Source organism: Oncorhynchus gorbuscha, linkage group LG11, assembly GCF_021184085.1.
Source record: "Oncorhynchus gorbuscha isolate QuinsamMale2020 ecotype Even-year linkage group LG11, OgorEven_v1.0, whole genome shotgun sequence".
NCBI classification, from domain to species: Eukaryota; Metazoa; Chordata; class Actinopteri; order Salmoniformes; family Salmonidae; genus Oncorhynchus; species Oncorhynchus gorbuscha.
Genome location: NC_060183.1, coordinates 27,198,134 through 27,219,283, shown reverse-complemented (window position 1 = coordinate 27,219,283; position 21,150 = coordinate 27,198,134). Strand labels below are relative to the sequence as shown.

The window sequence follows — 21,150 nt, the reverse complement described above, 5'->3', positions numbered from 1 at the left end:
GGAGCAAATATTGTTTTCAGCACTTTTATATCCCTGACTGATCAAAGCTAGTTTTCTCGTGGTTCTCTCTTGTCCCGCTGCAGCAGACATATGGTGAGCAATATGTATGGAACATCGAATCACAATAAAATCACAGTATCAAATAGCAATACATATAGAATAGTGAGAGTCACGGGAATCACAGTACATATCGTATCGGCACCTAATATCGTATCGTGAGGTCCCTGGCAAATCCCAGCCCCAATGAATAGCCATGCTAGCCCAATGACGACATGTACAGACATCTACCACCTCATGCTAATTGCTAAAGCTGCTTAGGCAGGATTTGGAGATGCTACATATAGCTAGCTCCTCTTCACACATACATACACTCAGACCAAAGCACGCAAGCACGTGGAGTGTTGGCTAGTTAGGCTAAAATAGGCGAAATGAGGCTAAAAATACCTACCGCCCCCAGAAAAGCCAGATAGTTTACGCACAAAGCTAAAAGTGAGGCCTGAGAGAACCCGATTAAACTGACAGTGGGTGGCCATTGATTTCTTTCACTTCTATCACAATGATATCCTCCCCCTTAGCTCTTGTATAAAACATACATTTGCATGATACATAATTTGACAATTGTCTCCCCTAAAATACGGATATGGCTCCAGTGTTACTAAACAACATTTTCTTTGCCATGTTTTCTGTTTCTTGGTGCACTGTAAATACTGAGAAGCGTCCTAACTTAAATATTTTACATTTGCTGACAGGACTATCTATGGCTTAGTTCTCTGTACTTTTAGGATGAAATGTTTAGTCAACTCAGTGTAATAAGTTGAGTGTACTTAAAGGGGCAATCTGCAGCTTGCACAATAAGGCTGGAGTTACACAAAGCAACATTTTAGTTGCAAGTTTTTATTTATTTAACCTTTATTTAACTTGGCAAATCAGTTAAGAACAAATTCTTATTTTAAATGACGGCCTAGGAACAGTGGGTTAACTACCTGTTCAGGGGCAGAACAACAGATTTGTACCTTGTCAGCTCGGGGACTTGAACTTGTAACCTTCCGATTACTAGTCCAAAGCACTAACCACTAGGCTACCCTGCCGCCCCAAGTGACATCATCTCGAGCAACTTTCTGTTACATAGAGAAGCTCAAACGCGATTAGAATAGCATGCAACAGACAATTAAATTGAAGCAGCTTCTGTCATATTGTTTGAGAATTCTATACCCCATGTCATCTGCTGCATTACATAATGGTTTCACAAATTTTCTAACCGTTTGGTTATTGTAACTGCATGGATATAAACACAATGCAGCCTGTACAATTTAGCTAGCTAGCCAAAATGACATTGCAAACACCAACACAGCTGGCTAGCAATGAGCTATCCAAGATAGCAACTAATTAAGCTAGTTCATGGTGAATAATTTAAGTTGAAACTGGTCAGTGAGAGGTTTAGGTTCACTTTGAACATTACATTTATTAACTGCCAAACCATGTGCATAAACCTTTACTAGCCATTCTATTAAAAATTCTGTCAATCATTGTGGTTCCCGCAGCACTGACAGCTGTGTTGGTCAGAGTTCTGAACCTTGGAATGGATCATGTGACAACAGCATTTGTTTAAATTGGCAGTTGCTTTGTATTTGTATTTATTAAGGATCCCCTGCAGCTACTCTTCCTGGGGTCCAGCAACTTAAGGCAGTTTATACAGTTTTTAAAACATTACAATACATTCACTGATTTCACAAAATACTTTGTGACCTCAGGCCCCTACTCCACCACTATCACATATCTACAGTACAAAATCCATGTGTACGTGTGTGTATAGTGCGTATGTTATCGTTTGTGTATGCATGTGTCTGTGCCTATGTTTGTGTTGCTTCACAGTCTCTGCTGTTCCATAAGGTGTATTTTTATGTTTTTTAAAGCAAATTTTACTGCTTGCATCAGTTACTTGATGTGGAATAGAGTTCCATGTAGTCATGGCTCTATGTAGTACTGTGCGCCTCCCATTGTCTGTTCTGGACTTGGGGACTGTGAAGAGACCTCTTGTGGCATGTCTTGTGGGGTATGCATGGGTGTCCGAGCTGTGCTCCAGCAGCTCAAATAGACAGCTCGGTCCACTCAACGTGTCAATATCGCTCATAAATACAAGTAGTGATTAAGTCGATCTCTCCTCCACTTTGAGCCAGGAGAGATTGACATGCATATGATTAATATTATCTCTCTGTGTACATCCAAGGGCCAGCTTGCAACTAATTGCACAAAGTTGACATTTTTGCAACTGCATGCAACCAAGTTGCAGATAAGTTGCTTATTAGTTGCTGGGGCTGTTTCAGGAATCAATCAAGAAGCAACTCAGTTGCAAGAAACCAAGCTGTTTTGGTAAAAAGCTGAGAGATGAGGCTAGAGAAATGTACCCACTCTCAAATTCATGGAAAGAGCTATGGATACAAGGGGTGCATTCAGTTCGATTGAATGTTTGCTACGCTGCAGAACGGTTTGTACTCAACTACGTTTCCCCAAAATGTTCTTGTGCGCTCTGGAACAGACTTTTGAGGTATGTTTGATCCGTTTGGTGGTGTGGCGGGGTGTGGCTTGGAGCAATGAGTGAAGCATTTCATGGGCAGCGGCCATGCTGACAGCGTTCCACAACCCAACCCCTCCCTGTTTTTCAGCTGGTCGTTCAGTACAGCACCGTTTCTGTTGAATTGAATGTTCCAGTACGTTTTTTCGTACTAAACGCAGCCCTTGACTGACCATTAATGTTATCAAAATTATAGTTTAACCATGTTTTGAGGCCATACAATGTTTGTTTACAATTGTTTTATTTACAAACAAAGGAGCAAAAAAAACACATTTTGGGAGCAAAAAGGAGCAAAAAAACATATTTTGGAGTACAACAGTTGAACTAAGTAGTGTGAGAAACAGGAAGTCGACAAGAAATCTAATATGTACTGTAGGACTAACAGCAGTGTTTTTTGTGCTTGATACCTTACCGTTTTTCCGAGGCATGCCGTGTGAACGCCTCCGTAACCCTAATCATTAATTTATCTATGCATCTCACAACACTCTATTTTTAGCTCGCCGCCAAACAACCCTCTGTAGACTGCTCATCTTCAAACAGCCGAAGAAGAACAAGGCCACAATGTCTTCTCTGCCTCTGTCTTTACCATCTGTCTATCTGTCTATCCATCTGTCAGAGGGAGGAAAAAAGGCTCTGTGCATTGTTTGGGATTTCAAAAGAAAGGGTCTCTCTCTCTCTCTCTCTCTCTCTCTCTCTCTCTCTCTCTCTCTCTCTCTCTCTCTCTCTCTCTCTCTCTCTCTCTCTCTCTCTCTCTCTCTCTCTCTCTTTTTCCCTCCCTGTCTCACTCTCACACGGTTCTTCCTCTATTGCTCCCTCTTTCTCTCTTTTCCGCTAATTGAGTAGCCAGTTGTTCAGAGAGAGAGTGGTCTGTGTTTTTTGGAACTATGAATTGATGCAACAGCACATGAGGGAGAGACTGCAGCAATGGATGAGGGCTGGCATCCCCCAAGGGTCTGCATTTGTTCCTTTCAAATTCAGGGAGACATGGTAAGAGACAAGGAGCAGAGGAGCACATTTGGGAAGTCGCCATTTACCCTCCTCGCAAACACCCACACACACAGTCAAATACACACACACACATACACACACACAAACAGTCTCACACTTACACAGGCCTAATCACACAAAAAAAAGTTCACACATATACACGCACAGTCTCACACTATACACACGCAGTCACTCCCCCGTGCACACACACGCACGCACGCACGCACGCACGCACGCACGCACGCACGCACGCACGCACGCACACACACACACACACACACACACACACACACACACACACACACACACACACACACACACACACACACACACACACACACACACACACACACACACAGACACATACACACCCCTACCACCACACGCACACCTTTCAGCCCCTGAAGTGTGAGTGGCGAATACAACAGTTATGAGTCAGATACTTCATGCAGTCACTTTGGTAGGACTAATGGTGTAAGGTGTGAAAAACACCCATGAGACCCAAACCTGTCACAGAGCCCTTCTGTTCACAGCTGGCACCCACTGCGGCAGTTCGGGACAATGAGAGAAGCCAAGGCACTTAACCTGGCCTTTGCATATTGATATGAGATCCATGTAGCCCGAACCTAAGAGGCCTGGAATTAAATTGCAATTGCTGAATAATGCAAACCTACTGTATAGTGATTAGCCCAGTGGGATGCACTCACAAGTGTGTCGACTGAGGTACTTAGGTGTGCTGTCAGTGGTGCATAATGGGAGTTATTCACATAGGCCTGCGGAAATATGCAGATTTGCTACTATAACGAGAGGATGAAGGGAAGGTTTAATTAACATGATTGTACATATGCAAACACATACATATAACATGTGATGTCATACAATACTTAAAAAAACTGGTACAAATATATAAATGCTGGTTGGCATTTTTTGTCATGAATCTTGTTTTGGAGGCAGCTCTGCAGAGTGGTCACTAGCTGGCACAGCCAAAAAGGAATAAAAACAGATTTTAAACCTAACCCTGACCTTAACAACACTGATAACCCTAATGCCTAACCCTAACCTTAAATTAATCTTTGTTTCCATTCATTTTTAAATAGCCTCTTGTGGCAGCCGGCAGGGAGAGGTGAGGGGAGTGGTAATTGAGGAGAGAGATCTTGCAGGTAGCTGGCTCCACCCCTAAACCTTATATGGACTTCCTGCCCCAACGAGGAAAGGCTATGGGTCTTTAAGCCAGTGCTTGGGGATAAAGAAGGAAGCAGCCTGCACAAAGGGGCAGAGGAGGTGAGAGACAAGAAAGGTATGAAGAGTGAGAGAAACGAGAGCTAAATCTGTGTGATTGCCCGTTGTGGCACGGATTGTTGGATTACCCCCCTTGTGTAATGGACCGGATTGGCTGAGGACCCGAGTGGGGATTACCCCTGGAAAATGGAACCTACAAAGAGAGAGAGGCTTGTAGACTGTGAGGTGATTGGTGAATTGCCCCTTCTTTCCCCCTGTACGAAAATCCCTAAAACTTCCCCGTTGCATTCCATTTGTGCTACTGGTGCCTGTTTTGTTATTGAACTTGGTGACGTGGAAACCCCGCACCCTTGATCTTGCTACACTCTTAAAGATCGTAACAATTAAAAAAAAATGTTTGCCTAAAATGACATACCCAAATCTAACTGCTTGTAGCTCAGGACCTGAAGCAAGGATATGCATATTCTTGATACCATTTGAAAGGAAACCCTTTGAAGTTTGTGGGAATGTGAAATTAATGTAGAAGAATAACACATTAGATCTGGTAAAAGATAATACAAATCAAAACCCATGGGTATTTTTTTTCTCATCTTTGAAATGCAAGAGGCCTTACTTGCAGGTAGTAGTCTATGTGTAATTTAGATTTTGGCCACCAGATGACAGCAGTGTGTGAAAGTTTCAGACTGATCCAGTGAAGAATTACCTTACTGCACAATATTTTGTATCAAATCTGCCAGGAGTTTGCCGCCTTGGTCAATTGATACATTTTCAAGTCCAAAACTATAGAGAACATACGAAAATGCTATGGTAATACAACATTTAAGTTTACACACTCCCAGGAATGTCATACATAATGGATCATTAGCTAATACACTAACTTTCTCATATCTAGATGGTCTGGGCGGGGTGGGTGTGGAGTCAGAGACAGTAGTGAGGTCAAACTGTAGACCCCAGCTCCTACATTTGAACATAAATGTATTTTACCGAACAAAACTATGCAACATTTTATGTCTGGGACCCTCGGTGTAATATTGGAGCTGTGAGTCAGGAATCAGGTTCAACGTTGAATAGAACAACAACAACCAGAAATGAGACAATTCCATGTGGCTATACGCCAGTACACAAGAATAATACCAATTGTTGAGAAAACATAGGATAGTGACATATAAAGCGGAGGAAATTAAGGTAATGAATTCCAGGTGTGAATCATAATGATTAACAGGTGCGCGTAATAATGAGTGCCAGGTGTGCGTAATGATGAATCCCAGGACCGGTGGTTAGTATTCTGGCGACGTTGTACGCCGGAGGGGAGGAGCAGGAGAAGATGTGACAGTACCCCCTCTCTGACGCATGGCTCCAGCCGCAGGACGACACCGACCAGAGGGACGACCCCGAGGACACGGAGCCGGTCGGAGCGGGTCGGAGCGGGTCGGTCCGGGCTGCGAAGGTGGAAGTCACAGATGATGTTGGGGTCCAGAATGTCCACCGGAACAAGTCCACCAGATACTGAAGCTGAGCCCCATGACGTCGGGAGTCCAGTAGAGATCTGACAGCGTATGCTGGACCCCCCTCAATGTCCAGGGCGTGGAGGTGTGTCGTGGGGGACAGTATCAGCTAGGGGACCAGGAACCACTGGCCTGAGAAGGGAAACATGGAAAGAGGGTGATATGCGATAGTGACTGGGTAGTTGTAACCTGTACGTCACCTCGTTGACCCTCCGGAGAACCTTGAATGGCCCCACAAACCGGTGGCTCAGTTTGTTGCAGGGCAGGCGGAGTGGCAGTTTCCCGGTTGAGAGCCAGATGCGGTCGCCAGGATGGAACACAGGGGTCTCACTGTGGTGGCGGTCTGCCTGTTCCTTCTTACGGTGGACAGTACACTGGAGTCTCACATGCGCGTCACTCCACACCCCCTTCGCGTGCCGGAACCACTCATCTACCACAGGAGCCGTGGTCTGGACCGGGGCCACGGGGCCAGGGCCAGCTGGAAACCCAAAACACACTGCAACGGGGTCAACCCAGTGGAGGAGTGACATAGGGAGTTCTGAGCGTACTCTGCCCAGGGAAGGAATCGTGCCCAGTCACGCTGCTGATCCTGACAGGGACTCCTCAGGAACCTCCCCAGCTCCTGGTTCATCCTCTTCACCTGCCCATTGGACTGAGGCCGATACCCGGAAGTGAGGCTGAGGCTGTCCCACTGTCAGAGACGATGTCCTCCGGAAGGCCATAATGCTGGAAGAGCTGCTGGAAGAGTACCTCAGAAAAGCAAGTAATCAACATGACTTGGAAAATCATCAGAGGAGGGAAGATCGGTTACAAAGTCAACGGATAGATGTGACCAAGGTTGCTGAGGCACGGGAAGCGGCAGGAGCTTCCCTGCTGGAGCATTCCAGGGGGACTTGGTTTGAGCACATACGGGACCCTGAGTTGGTGGCCCACCTGCACCAAGGTCGGCCACCAGTACTTCTCCGCGATGGAGTGGGAGTGCGAGTAATACCTGGACTTCCTGCGACGACAGCTGTGTGTGCCCAGGTCAGCAGCCGATCCCTTATCCCTGTGGGAATGTAGATGCGCTTGGGAAGACAATTCCAGGGTGTGGGCTCCCTCTCTAGAGCCTGGCAGATGTCCACATCTATGTCCCAAACCACTGGACCCACGACACGGGAGGATGAGATTATGGGTGCCCCCTGTACAGGAACCTCTCCCGAATCGTAGATACGGGACAGAGCATCGGCCTTGATGTTCTTAGAACCTGGGCGATAGGTCAGCGTGAAATTTAACCTGGTGAAGAAAAGAGCCCACCTGGCTTGGGGCGGATTCAGTCTCCTTGCTGTCCGTATGTACTATAGGTGCCGATGGTCGGTGAGGATGACGAATGGTTCCTTGGCTCCCTCAAGTCAGTGTCTCCACTCCTCTAATGCCAACTTCACCACCAGGCCCTCCAGATCGCCGACGTTGTAATTCCTCTTTGTGGAGGACAGTTTCTTGGACAAAAATGCACAAGGATACAATTTCAATGGGTTACCCTGTCTTTGTGACAAAACTGCCCCCACGCCCACCTCAGATGTGTCTACCTCAACCACAAAAGGTAGCGTGGGATCTGGGTGTTTTAGCAAGGAGGCGGAGATGAATCGCCCCTTAAGGAGACGAAAGGCCTCGTCAGCTGCTGGAGACCACACCAGCCTATGAGGCCCACCCTTGAGGAGGGAGGTAAGAGGTGTGGCGATAGCGGCGGTTGAAATGGGAAACCCCAAAAACCATTGCCATGACCTTACCACATCTACCTTCTTGTCCTCCATCCTCACTCCCTGTGGGCTGATTTGGTAACCCAAGAAGAATTTAGCCATCTGGTGGAATTGGCGCTTCTCCGCCTTGACGAACAGGTGGTTGACCAAGAGGCGTTCCAGGACTACTCGAACGTGGGGTATGTGATCCTTCAGGTTGGTCGTGAAGATCAGGATGTCATCGATGTATACAATCACCTGCCGTCCGAGCATGTCCCTGAACACCTCGTTGACGAATGCCTGGAACACTGACGGAGCATTGGCTAAGCCAAAGGGCATAACCAAATACTCGTAGTGACCAAACATCGTGCTGAATGCCGTCTTCCACGCATCCCTCTCCCGGATGCGGATGAGATTGTAGGCATTCCGCAGGTCCAGTTTGGTGAAGAACTGGGCCCAGCGGAGCTGCTCGATGGCTGACGGCACCAACGGGAGAGGGTACTGATACTTCTTGGTAATGTCATTGAGTCTTCGGTAATCGATACATGGGCGTAATCCTCCCTCCTTCTTATTCACGAAGAAGAAACCAGCCGATGCAGGAGACGTGTATGTGCGGATGAAACCCTGTTGAAGCGCCTCTTTTGAATGTAATCCTCCATGGCCTGGGTCTCAGTCACAGACAGAGGGGTCTGCACGGAGGTGTAGCACTGGAAACAGGTCAATGGCACAGTCCCAGGGATGATGAGGGAGACAAGAAGCACGGGTCTTGGAGAATACATATTTTAGGTCCTGTTACTCCTCCGGGCTGAAGGGAAACCATAGGACTCTCAACCGACGTGGAACCACAGGGGACAGGGAAGCAGGTCTTCCGGCATTCAGGTGACCAGTCTGTGATTTTCATCCTCGACCATGAGATTGTAGGGTTATGGCGTTGGAGCCAAGGGAAGCCGTGGATGATTTTGTGAACTGGTACACTTGCGATGAAGAGGGAGATGCTCTCCTGGTGATTGGTCTCCATGGTGAGTGTGAGTGGTTGAGTGATGTATGTGACGGTCCCAGATCCTAATGGCCGACAGTCGAGACCTTGATCCGGTGTCTCTAGACACAGTACAAGAGGAACAGTCAGCCAGAGTGACACTAAAAATAGTCTAGCAGGAAGAGCTGAATCTGTAATACTCACTCCTGGTCCAGGGGATGGAACATCATGTGACCATCCCTCTGCTCTAGTGGATCCCGGATTCTGAAATACAGGACACCGCTGGAGCGTGTGTCCTCCTTGCCTACAGTGCAGACATAGCCCCAGCTTTATCCGTCGCTCTGCCGCGGAAATGCGTGTGACCCCTATCTCCAAGGGTTCATTCTCTGATCCCGAGTACTCGCCAAAGGAGGGAGAGAAGCGATGAGAATGCCTACGCTCCAGGAGAAGGTTATCCACGCAGATGGCCATCGCAATGAGTGCGTCCAGGGTGAGGTTATTGCCCCGACTGGCCAGTTCCGTCTGGACCTTCTCGCGCATACCTCTTCTAAATAGTGTGCGAAGTGCCGGCTCATTTCATCCACTGGAAGCTGCCATTGTCTGGAAGGTGAGCGCATGCTCAGCAGCCATCTGATTCCCCTGCTGTAGCTGAAGCAGACGCTCACCTCCCTCTCTGCCCTCCGCGGGATGATCGAAAATGCATTTAAACAGAGCCATGAACCCCGCATAGTAATCTAGCTCCTCCTCTCCTATCTCCAAGATGGCCAAAGCCCATTTCAATGCCCACCAGGTCAGCAGAGAAAGAACCGTGGCAACCTTAGACCTCTCGGTAGAGGGGGTCCCAACTGGTGTGAAAAATAGAGAAAATTTAAGGAGGAAGCCACGGCAATTGGATCGTGTACCATCGTATTTCTCAGGGAGGGGTAGACGGGCATAGCTGACCTGAGCGTGTTGCTGAATGGGCCGTTGCGCTGGCTCGCTGGGTAGACTGGCTCTAGAGTATCCTCAAATGCTTGGCTGCAACGTCTCTCGGGGGTGTTTGAGACGCTGCAGACTGCGGAGAACCTCTTTCATGGAAGTCCCCAGTTGTGCCAGCTGGACATGGTATTGACGTAGAAGACACCCTTGTTCATCGACCATCTGAGATTTCCGACTTTCCTGCTGCTTCCATAGCTTGAGTTGGTATTCGGTAATAACAGAGCTGTGAGTCGTGAAGCAGGTGAAGGTGCAACGTTTTAATAAAACAACAAAACCAGAAACGAGACAATTCCATGTGGCTATACGCCGGTACACAAGAATAATACCAACTGGTGAGAAAACATAAGAGAGTGACATATAGATGGGAGAAAATGATGAAAGTAATGAAGTCCAGGTGTGAATCAGGACCGGTGGTTAGTATTCTGGAGACGTCGTACGCCGGAGGGGAGGAGCAGGAGAAGGTGTGACGAATCAGAGCAAGATTACTGAATGTAAGTACATTATTTACCTTCCGATGTGAATGTATCCAACCAGTTACCGTGATAAAAGGGTTTTGTTGTTGTGCACTCTCCTCAAACAATATCATGGTATTTTTTTCACTTTTTCACCGTAATAGCTACTGTTAACACCATTCTAGTCATATTAGCGCACAAATGGTCAGCCACAAAGTAATAAAACCAGATTTTAAACCTAAACCTAACCCTAAGGACACTGATAACCCTAATGCCTAACTCTAAACTTAAATTAATCTTTGTTTCCATACATTTTTCCATAATAGACCATTTTAACTTTGCAGCTGGCCTAAGGGGAAACTGCCCCAGTTCTGCCTCCAGGACAAGACTCATGCCATTAAACGTCGGAAAGTATTCAGACCCCTTCACATTTTCCACATTTTGTTATGTTACAGCCTTCTTCTAAATTGGATTAAATAGTTTTTTCCCACTCATCAATCTACACACAATACCCCATAATGACAAAGCAAAAACAGGTTTTTAGAAGGAAAATAAAATTGGAACTGAAATATAACATTTACATAAGTATTCAGACCCTTTACTCAGTACTTTGTAAAAGCACCTTTGGCAGTGATTACAGCCTCGAGTCTTCTTGGGTATGACACTACAAGCTTGGCACACCTGTATTTGGGGTGTTTCTCTCTTCTCTGCAGATCCTCTGATGCTCTGTCAGGTGGAGAGCGTCGCTGCAGAGCTATTTTCACGTCTCTCCATAGATCTGGTTCAAGTCCGGGCTCTGGCTGGGCCACTCAAGGACATTCAGAGACTTGTCTCGAAGCCACTCCTGTGTTGTCTTGGCTGTGTGCTTAGGGTTGTTGTCCTGTTGGAAGGTGAACCTTCAACTCAGTCTGAGGTCCTGAGGGCTCTGGAGCAGGTTTTCATCAAGGATCGTTCTGTACTTTGCTCATCTTTCCCTCAATCCTGACTAGTCTTCCAGTCCCTGCCGCTGAAAAACATCCCCAACATGCTTCACCGTGGGGATGGTGCCAGGTTTCCCCCAGACGCTTGACATTCAGACGAGAGTTCAATCTTGGTTTCATCAGTCTAGAGAATCTTGTTTCTCATTACATTTACATTACATTTAAGTCATTTAGCAGACGCTCTTATCCAGAGCGACTTACAAATTGGTGCATTCACCTTATGACATCCAGTGGAATAGCCACTTTACAATAGTGCATCTAAATCTTTTAAGGGGGGGTGAGAAGGATTACTTTATCCTATCCTAGGTATTCCTTAAAGAGGTGGGGTTTCAGGTGTCTCCGGAAGGTGGTGATTGACTCCGCTGTCCTGGCGTCGTGAGGGAGTTTGTTCCACCATTGGGGGGCCAGAGCAGCGAACAGTTTTGACTGGGCTGAGCGGGAACTGTACTTCCTCAGTGGTAGGGAGGCGAGCAGGCCAGAGGTGGATGAACGCAGTGCCCTTGTTTGGGTGTAGGGCCTGATCAGAGCCTGGAGGTACTGAGGTGCCGTTCCCCTCACAGCTCCGTAGGCAAGCACCATGGTCTTGTAGCGGATGCGAGCTTCAACTGGAAGCCAGTGGAGAGAGCGGAGGAGCGGGGTGACGTGAGAGAACTTGGGAAGGTTGAACACCAGACGGGCTGCGGCGTTCTGGATGAGTTGTAGGGGTTTAATGGCACAGGCAGGGAGCCCAGCCAACAGCGAGTTGCAGTAATCCAGACGGGAGATGACAAGTGCCTGGATTAGGACCTGCGCCGCTTCCTGTGTGAGGCAGGGTCGTACTCTGCGGATGTTGTAGAGCATGAACCTACAGGAACGGGCCACCGCCTTGATATTAGTTGAGAACGACAGGGTGTTGTCCAGGATCACGCCAAGGTTCTTAGCGCTCTGGGAGGAGGACACAATGGAGTTGTCAACCGTGATGGCGAGATCATGGAACAGGCAGTCCTTCCCCGGGAGGAAGAGCAGCTCCATCTTGCCGAGGTTCAGCTTGAGGTGGTGATCCGTCATCCACACTGATATGTCTGCCAGACATGCAGAGATGCGATTCATCAGAAGGGGGAAAGGAGAAGATTAATTGTGTGTCGTCTGCATAGCAATGATAGGAGAGACCATGTGAGGTTATGACAGAGCCAAGTGACTTGGTGTATAGCGAGAATAGGAGAGGGCCTAGAACAGAGCCCTGGGGGACACCAGTGGTGAGAGCGCGTGGTGAGGAGACAGATTCTCGCCACGCCACCTGGTAGGAGCGACCTGTCAGGTAGGACGCAATCCAAGCGTGGGCCGCGCCGGAGATGCCCAACTCGGAGAGGGTGGAGAGGAGGATCTGATGGTTCACAGTATCGAAGGCAGCCGATAGGTCTAGAAGGATGAGAGCAGAGGAGAAAGAGTTAGCTTTAGCAGTGAGGAGCGCCTCCGTGATACAGAGAAGAGCAGTCTCAGTTGAATGACTAGTTTAGAAACCTGACTGATTTGGATCAAGAAGGTCATTCTGAGAGAGATAGCGGGAGAGCTGGCCAAGGACGGCACGTTCAAGAGTTTTGGAGAGAAAAGAAAGAAGGGATACTGGTCTGTAATTGTTGACATCGGAGGGATCGAGTGTAGGTTTTTTCAGAAGGGGTGCAACTCTCGCTCTCTTGAAGACGGAAGGGACGTAGCCAGCGGTCAGGGATGAGTTGATGAGCGAGGTGAGGTAAGGGAGAAGGTCTCCGGAAATGGTCTGGAGAAGAGAGGAGGGGATAGGGTCAAGCGGGCAGGTTGTTGGGCGGCCGGCCGTCACAAGACGCGAGATTTCATCTGGAGAGAGGGGAGAAAGAGGTCAGAGCACAGGGTAGGGCAGTGTGAGCAGAACCAGCAGTGTCGTTTGACTTAGCAAACGAGGATCGGATGTCGTCGACCTTCTTTTCAAAATGGTTGACGAAGTCATCTGCAGAGGGAGGAGGGGGGGGAGGAGGATTCAGGAGGGAGGAGAAGGTGGCAAAGAGCTTCCTAGGGTTAGAGGCAGATGCTTGGAATTTAGAGTGGTAGAAAGTGGCTTTAGCAGCAGAGACAGAGGAGGAAAATGTAGAGAGGAGGGAGTGAAAGGATGCCAGGTCCGCAGGGAGGCGAGTTTTCCTCCATTTCCGCTCGGCTGCCCGGAGCCCTGTTCTTGGTGGTTCTCATGGTCTCCGAGCACTCCACAAGCGGGCTGAGGAATGGCTTCCATCTGGCCACTCTACCATAAAGGCTGGATTGGTGGAGTGCTGCAGAGATGGTGGTCCTACTGGAAGGTTCTCCCATCTCCACAGAGGAATTCTGGAGAATTCTGACAGCGTGACCATCAGGTTCTTGGTTACCTCCATGACCAAGGTCCTTCTGCCCCGATTGCTCAGTTTGGCCTGGTGGCTAGCTTTAGGAAGAGTCTTGGTGGTTCCAAACTTCTTACATTTTAGAATGATAGAGGCCACTGTGTTCTTGCGGACCTTCAATGCTGCAGAAATGTTTTTGCACCCTTCCCCAGATCTGTGCCTCGACACAATCTTGTCTCGGAGCTGCAAGAACAATTCCTTTCGACCACATGGCTTGGTTTTTGTTCTGAGATGCACTGTCGTGCACTGTCAACTGTGGGAGCTTATATAGACAGGTATGTGCCTTTCCAAATCATGTCCAATCAATTGAATTTACCACATGTGGACTCCAATCAAGTTGTAGAAACAACTCCAGATTTTTTTATATTTTTTTTATCTAGGCAAGTCAGTTAAGAACAAATTCTTATTTTCAATGACGGCCTAGGAACAGTGGGTTAACTGCCTGTTCAGGGGCAGAACGACAGATATGTACCTTGTCAGCTCGGGGGTTTAACTAGTCCAACACTAACCACTAGGCTACCCTGCCGCCCCAAATGATCAATGGAAACAGGATGCACCTGATCTCCGTTTCGAGTCTCATAGCAAAGAGTAGGTATACTTATGTAAATAAGGAATTTATTTTTATTTTTATAGATTTGCAAAAAAATCTAAAAAACGATTTTTGCATTGGCATTATCAGGTATTGTGTTTAGATTGAGCAAAATGTTATTTAATACATTTTAGAATAAGGCTGTAACGTAACAAAATGTGGATAAAGTCAAGGGGTCTGAATACTTTGCGAATGCACTGTAAATAGGCTGAAATTGCTCGTTCTTTGTGTAAAGTAGATGACAGAACAGAATTCTATGTCGCAAGTCAGGAAATGAATTTGATGCACTACAGAATTTGATGAAACTTACAGGGTTTACTCTCCAGCTTTGAAATACATTGTTTTCAAGCTCATCAAACCATTTTGGTGACTAATCGTGCCCTGTGGATGCGGGCATTGTCATCCTATGTGGACATAGCCATCGTAGCCAAACTAATGGCCTTAAATATTTTCTTAATTAACTCAGGAACCTCACCTGTGTGGAAGCACCTGCTTCCAATATACTTTTTAATCCCACATTTACTCAAGTGTTTCTATTATGAAATACATTAAATACAAAAACGAGGTCAAATGTGTAAACAGTGTGGTGGAACGAGAAAGAAAATCAACTAGACTATTTTGAATGAACCACCAGTCAACCCTATAAAAGCCCATTAAAAATGAGCCTGGATGCAGCTCGGGGTAGAAAAGCACGTGCAAGAGGTGCTCGCTAATGGGTCAACAGAGAGAGCGCTCTTTTCATCACTCAAGATAATTGGTGCCAGTGGAGCCATGGCTTAAGGGAGGAAAAGAGGAACCCACTCAACGTTATTGATGACCGTTTCTCCGAGAGAGCGCAGGCTCCAAGAAGCTTCCGCAGGTGCAGAGGGAAACGATGTGAAGGCTACAAACACTCAGTGATGCACACATAGGGAGACACGAATACATGCATGCACGCATGCGCACACACCAACTTATACAAGGCCTTGATAATGATATATACACACACACAGTTGTGTCATATATTTTTTTATTTATCTTTAGGCTACTGCAGTGCAGGTGCAAACAGAAACAAAACAAGCTGTAACCTGCATACAAAATAAACCGAAGAGCATTTAACAAACAGCTATACACCAGACACGAGCTGTAAGGCGTAGACATAACACACAACTATACTGCGCCACGGGAAAATAAATCATAAAAAACGGCCATACCAGTCAGATAGGCAGCGAATAGCGATATGCCCGACAGTTTCACCTCAATGTGTTTTTGGTTTTACTATATACACTGCTCAAAAAAATAAAGGGAACACTAAAATAACACATCCTAGATCTGAATGAATGAAATATTCATATTAAATACTTTCTTTACATACTTGAATGTGCTGACAACAAAAAAAATCACACAAAAATTATCAATGGAAATCAAACCTATCAACCCATGGAGGTCTGGATTTGGAGTCACACTCAAAATTAAAGTGGAAAACCATACTACAGGCTGATCCAACTTTGATGTAATGTCCTTAAAACAAGTCAAAATGAGGCTCAGTAGTGTGTGTGGCCTTCACGTGCCTGTATGACCTCCCTACAACGCCATCCTGGATGAGCTGCACGACCTGAGCCACTTGTGTGGGTTGTAGACTCCATCTCATGCTACCACTAGAGTGAAAGCACCGCCAGCATTCAAAAGTGACCAAATCATCAGCCAGGAAGCATAGGAACTGAGAAGTGGTCTGTGGTCACCACCTGCAGAACCACTCCTTTATTGGGGGTGTCTTGCTAATTGCCTATAATTTCCACCTGTTATCTATTCCATTTGCACAACAGCATGTGAAATGTATTGTCAATCAGTGTTGCTTCCTAAGTGGACAGTTTGATTTCACAGAAGTGTGATTGACTTGGAATTATATTGTGTTGTTTAAGTGTTCCCTTAATTTTTTTGAGCAGTGTATATAAAAAATATAAAAACCAGGAAAATTGGAGATATTTCGTCGGCACCCACAAGGAAAAGGTTATTTTAGGCTTAAGGGTTAGGTTTAGGGTTAGGGTTACAATTAGGTTTATGGTTAGAATTAGAGTTGGGGGTTAGGTTTAAGGTCAGGGTTATGGTTAGGACAGGGTTCTCCAACCCTGCTCCTGGAGCTCTATACCGTCCTGTAGGTTTTTGCTCTAATCAAGCACACCCGCTTCTAATAATTAGCTTTATAAATTGAAATACAATTGAGTTTGGAGGGAAAACCTACAGGAGGGAAGCTCTCCAGGAACGGGGTGGGAGTACCATGGGTTAGAAGTTAGGGTCAGGGGTTTGTGGTTAAAGTTAGGATTAAGGTTAGGGTTAAATTAAGGGCTCAGGGTTAAATTTAGGATTAGGGGTTAGGGAATATAGGAGTTTGAATGGGAGTCAATAGTTTGGTTCGCACAATGGTAGTAAAACAAACGTGTGTGAGTGTGTGTGTGTGTGTGTGTGCCTTCACGTGTGCTCTCATTCCGTAGGCCATTCTATTGATGTAGGAATCTGTGGCTTATTATTATACCATAGGACCTCATTGCCTTCCACACCCCATAATCTTATGTCATTAGCAGAATCGTAATATTGCGGCCAAGATGCCTGGGCAAGTCCACTGAAAGTGAGGCGGCCGGAGGAGTGAGATATCAACCCAGTGTTTGTTCCTTGTTGTGCATCAATACATCACAGTACGGAGGAGCAGACCGGTCAATATACTAATCAAATCTGAATTTTAAGGGGTATTGACTTGAGTTCCCTGGATCTGCTATAATTCTGATCCAAACAAGGCAAGTGTGGTGTTGTAGGACAAGGGCAGTCAGAGGGTACTGCAGGGTCTCTGTCTCGCTTCCCTCTATCTCACTCCTGTCACCATATTCAAGTCAGAAGAGCTGTTGCTAGCTGCTGCTAAAATGATGTTTTTTTTAAAGAGTCCGTTAGCAAATTCTGTGGTCGTTTTGTTTTCATCGTCACTGAATGAAGGAATAAATAAATGAATGGATGGATGGAATGAATGTCTTTGATCCAGTGGGTTGAACACAGGTCATGACCAGGGATCTTGTGTATATGTGAGTGGCTGCGGTCAAACCCAGGTCTCGTGCCACAAGACTACGTTAGCCTGCTGCGCTATAAACTCATATGCATTAGCTTGGGAAGTTAACACAATTCTTCAGGTCTGTGGCAAGGTTACTCATTACCCGAGAGGGGTTCACCGAACCACCTTCGTTATCATTACATGGAGACAGCAAAGTTATAGTGCTTTGTCTTATTGTGTTTGAATTCTGGAGTTGCTAAGTGCATACATGGATCTCAAGTTACGATTCAGCCCTGAGTGCACCCTGCTATTCTGAACGATCACTGTCGGTGATTTTATCATTCCCCAGCCCTTGTCTATCCATGCTGACCTAATGTCTCCACTCCTCTCTTTCCACAGCTGCAGCGACTAAAGCGCTCCTTGTCCTTCAAGTCAGTGATGCGCAGCAAGAGCGTGGACAACTTCTTCCAGCGCCCCAGCAACGGAGAAGTCCGCCTGCCGTCTGGGATCATCCACGAGCCTCCGCTGACCTCCTCGCCACCACCCTTCGGGGAGACGCCCCTGACCTGCGAGCGCTCACCCTCCCTCTCCCCTTCGCTCAGCCCCAACCCCTCGCTTTCGTCCCGCTCGCCCTCCCTCAGTCCTTCCCTCTCCCTGACCTCCAAAGCCCAGCTCCAGGGCCGGCTAGTGAAGACCCACTGTTTCCAGGAGCACGTCTTCCGTCGGCCCACCTGCTGCCAGCAATGCAAACACGTGATCCAGGGTAGGTCGATTCAGGTCCAGTACTCCCTTAATGCAGTGACATGAAATGCAAATCATCTTCTGGTGGATCATGTCACATAAAAGCTATTCTCTTTGGGCCGACTACTGACTACTGAGAGACCGTATGCACATCCAACACAATCTAGCAATCCCATGTGATCAGTGCAATGTTTCCACGAAAATTTGAGCTCTTGTGGCCAAATGGCAAGTTAGGATTTTGATTGAGGATGAGTTCGAAGTAGATGTGGCTAATAATCACACTGTCCATACACACGTTGCCTATAACATCTCTCATCAAAAGGGTCTCACTTTGACATTTTATAACCTAGTCCTAGTTGATTGATTGATGAATGGATTGTAGTGTGTGAGCTGAGGCTACTGTTGTGAGTGGTATGTAAAGTATAGTATAGTAAAGGAAAGTACAGTACTGTAGTAACCTGGCTTCCCATCTGTGCAGGGAGCTCCAAGCAGGGTCTGCGCTGTAAAGCCTGTAAGCTGGGCGCCCACCTCTGGTGCTCCTCTGAGCTGTCCCAACAGCCCTGCACAGGAAAGGTGAGTCAACTGCCCTAGATTCAGATTTCCCCACAGCTGTCTTGTACTCAACCATTACAACCTAAGTAGTGGACTGTTCTAGAGTTGGATATCTACTGCTTTCCGATCCTCAACTATTACGGTCTAAATATTATTATTTTCTTGGGGGGGGGCTTGCTTGTAGTCTCAAAGTCCCAATCATGTTAGATAGAGGATGAACGTTTTTCCACTAGAGGAGCTAAAAAATATCTAAAGAGGGGACAGAAATAGAGAGATAATTGACAACCTGACAAAGAGAAACAGCTGAAGAAAAGAGAGAAGAAGAGGATGAGTGAGAGCCATAATAAAATGATCCGCAATGAATTTCTATATATGGAACAAAAGCCGAGGCGAGGGCTGAGGCAGATAGCGCTGTTCTGTCCCCCCCCCCCCCATCCATCCCCCAGCCCCCCCCCCATTCACCCTCTTCTCGCATGGATCCGATTTTCTCAAGTCAGTCAGAAAAATCAACATCTCCCTGCACCAGGCGCTGGTACTAATTCAGTGTGAAATGCGGTGTGTTTGAGGTGCTCGCAGTTCCCGCGGGACGCGACATGCAGCAAAACTTGTTGTGTCTGCTGCATAGTCATAATGGAGGAGAGACGGCGGCAACATGCTACAGTAGCTTGTACATAAGTTTAGACTCGTGTTGCCCCCCCAACCACCCCTGATCAGTATGTAATGAATTTTGATGTCACTTTGTATGCAAATTAAATATGGCCCCTGTGGAGTGGGATTTGAATTTGAATTCATTTTAAAACTTTTAATTCATTTAATTTAGTGACATTGTCGGCGTTCTTCTGTTGTAGAGTCAATTACAATGTATTTAAAAAAAATCCAAGGACCAAGCATTATGAAAAGCAATGTGAGAATTGGGAATATATGGTGAGACTGGTAATTCACCTAGCCTTCAGATAGGCTAGATGAAAATTTCCACCATATTGCTTACACCTATCCTCTCTGATCGACACAATGCCTAGGAGATAGGAGGTGGGGGCTAGGAGTTCGGAGTGATGGTGTCAATACAGGATTGGGCACCAGTCTCGTTTGAGGTCAAAAGAGGGGCAATTGTGTGTTTGTCCAAAAGTGTCCAAAAATCTGAATCAGTTGGACATCTGGGAGCCACATTGAATCTAGCCAGTGGGAATATCATCATTGGTGCATTAGTAATCTAGCCCAATCCCCAGCCCAGACCAATAAGGCACGATTGGGGTGGGGAGAAGGGATGATTAGGTAAGTTTGGTTCGTAATACCACCCCTCTCAGCTTCACCCCCAAATAATACAAAAATAAAGGTTGTCGGCCAAGATTAACGAGCAAGAGTTTTGTAAACACAACTAGTTTAGTTATCTATTCTCTCTAGTTCTTTCTCATTCTCTCTCTCGCTCGTTCGCTTGTTTTCTCACTCTCTTTCTTTCTCTCTCTCCCTCTCTTTCTCATCATCGTTTTACCCTATCAGGGGTGAAGCTGTAATTTGGCCGGGGACGAGGAGGGCCCCAAGATAAGCAATAAGAGAAGCAATAAGCGTTAAATTGACTTTAGATCACTCCAGAGAAAGTAGAAAGTCACCCCTCCAATTCCCCACATGCCCTGCTGAGCACCTTGGGGCCATCTTGACAGCCAATAGGAACTTCTCGTCTCATTTATCAAAATCTCACGGTGGCGCATCCGTTATAACATATCCGTTATAATGAGACTAATCTAATCAAATGCAGAGAGGATACTCTGCTCATATAATAACTTAGGATTTATGTTTCCAAAAAGTTATATTTGGAAGAAGCGAGAATGATCGAACAGTTATCGCCCCAAGACAGCGTCGGCGAGCCAAACTAAACCAAGGCATTAGCTCTTGGAGCCAACGCGAGTCTCCCCATCTTGGGTGAGGTTACTCGTGACGGTTCATGGTTCACCTTTTATGAGTATGGTTGACAATATTTTGTCGATGACACTGCCCGGTCCTATGTTATGCTTTCGGTTATCGGTTCTCATCACAAGACTGTGTTAGCCCACTGAACTGAAGCCAAGGCATTACCTCGGAAGCTAACACAAGTCTTTCGGGTGACTTATCACATTACCGTGGTCCTGACACCTTATCTTCCCCTTTCTGTATAAGCTCTCATCCAGCCACTGATGACAGCTGTTGACATATGGATATATTTTACGCCATGATGCCCCGCAAAGATGAAAGTAGAGCTATGCTGCACCTGGGGCGGGATGGTACAGGGAAAAACAACGACACAACACTGCTCCCTCTGTCAAACACAAAGCGTTCAATGACTCAGATCGACCTTTGAGTTCTATTCTGTTCCTATTTCTAAATCAGAGTCCGTGATTCATTGCCTTACACGTCCGTGGACTATTTTAATCCCAACATCTTGGGAATTACTGTGGCGAATGTTGGTTTTCTGTCAAACGACAATGCC

At 46.6% G+C, this 21,150-nt stretch overlaps 1 protein-coding gene across 3 annotated transcripts in view; it reads left to right on the top strand.

Annotated features, from left to right (window-relative positions):
- LOC124047746 (SH3 and cysteine-rich domain-containing protein 2-like) overlaps positions 1 to 21,150 on the top strand; it is a 45,223-nt gene that overhangs the window by 12,287 nt on the left and 11,786 nt on the right. For 2 of the 3 annotated variants that reach the window (XM_046368053.1, XM_046368051.1), the window contains exons 2-3: positions 17,796 to 18,159; positions 18,616 to 18,710. In XM_046368053.1, the coding sequence (XP_046224009.1) occupies positions 17,796 to 18,159; positions 18,616 to 18,710 (459 nt within the window). Of the gene's footprint in view, positions 1 to 4,830; positions 5,024 to 17,795; positions 18,160 to 18,615; positions 18,711 to 21,150 lie in introns of those variants that run through there. The other variant, XM_046368052.1, reaches the window with a different exon arrangement.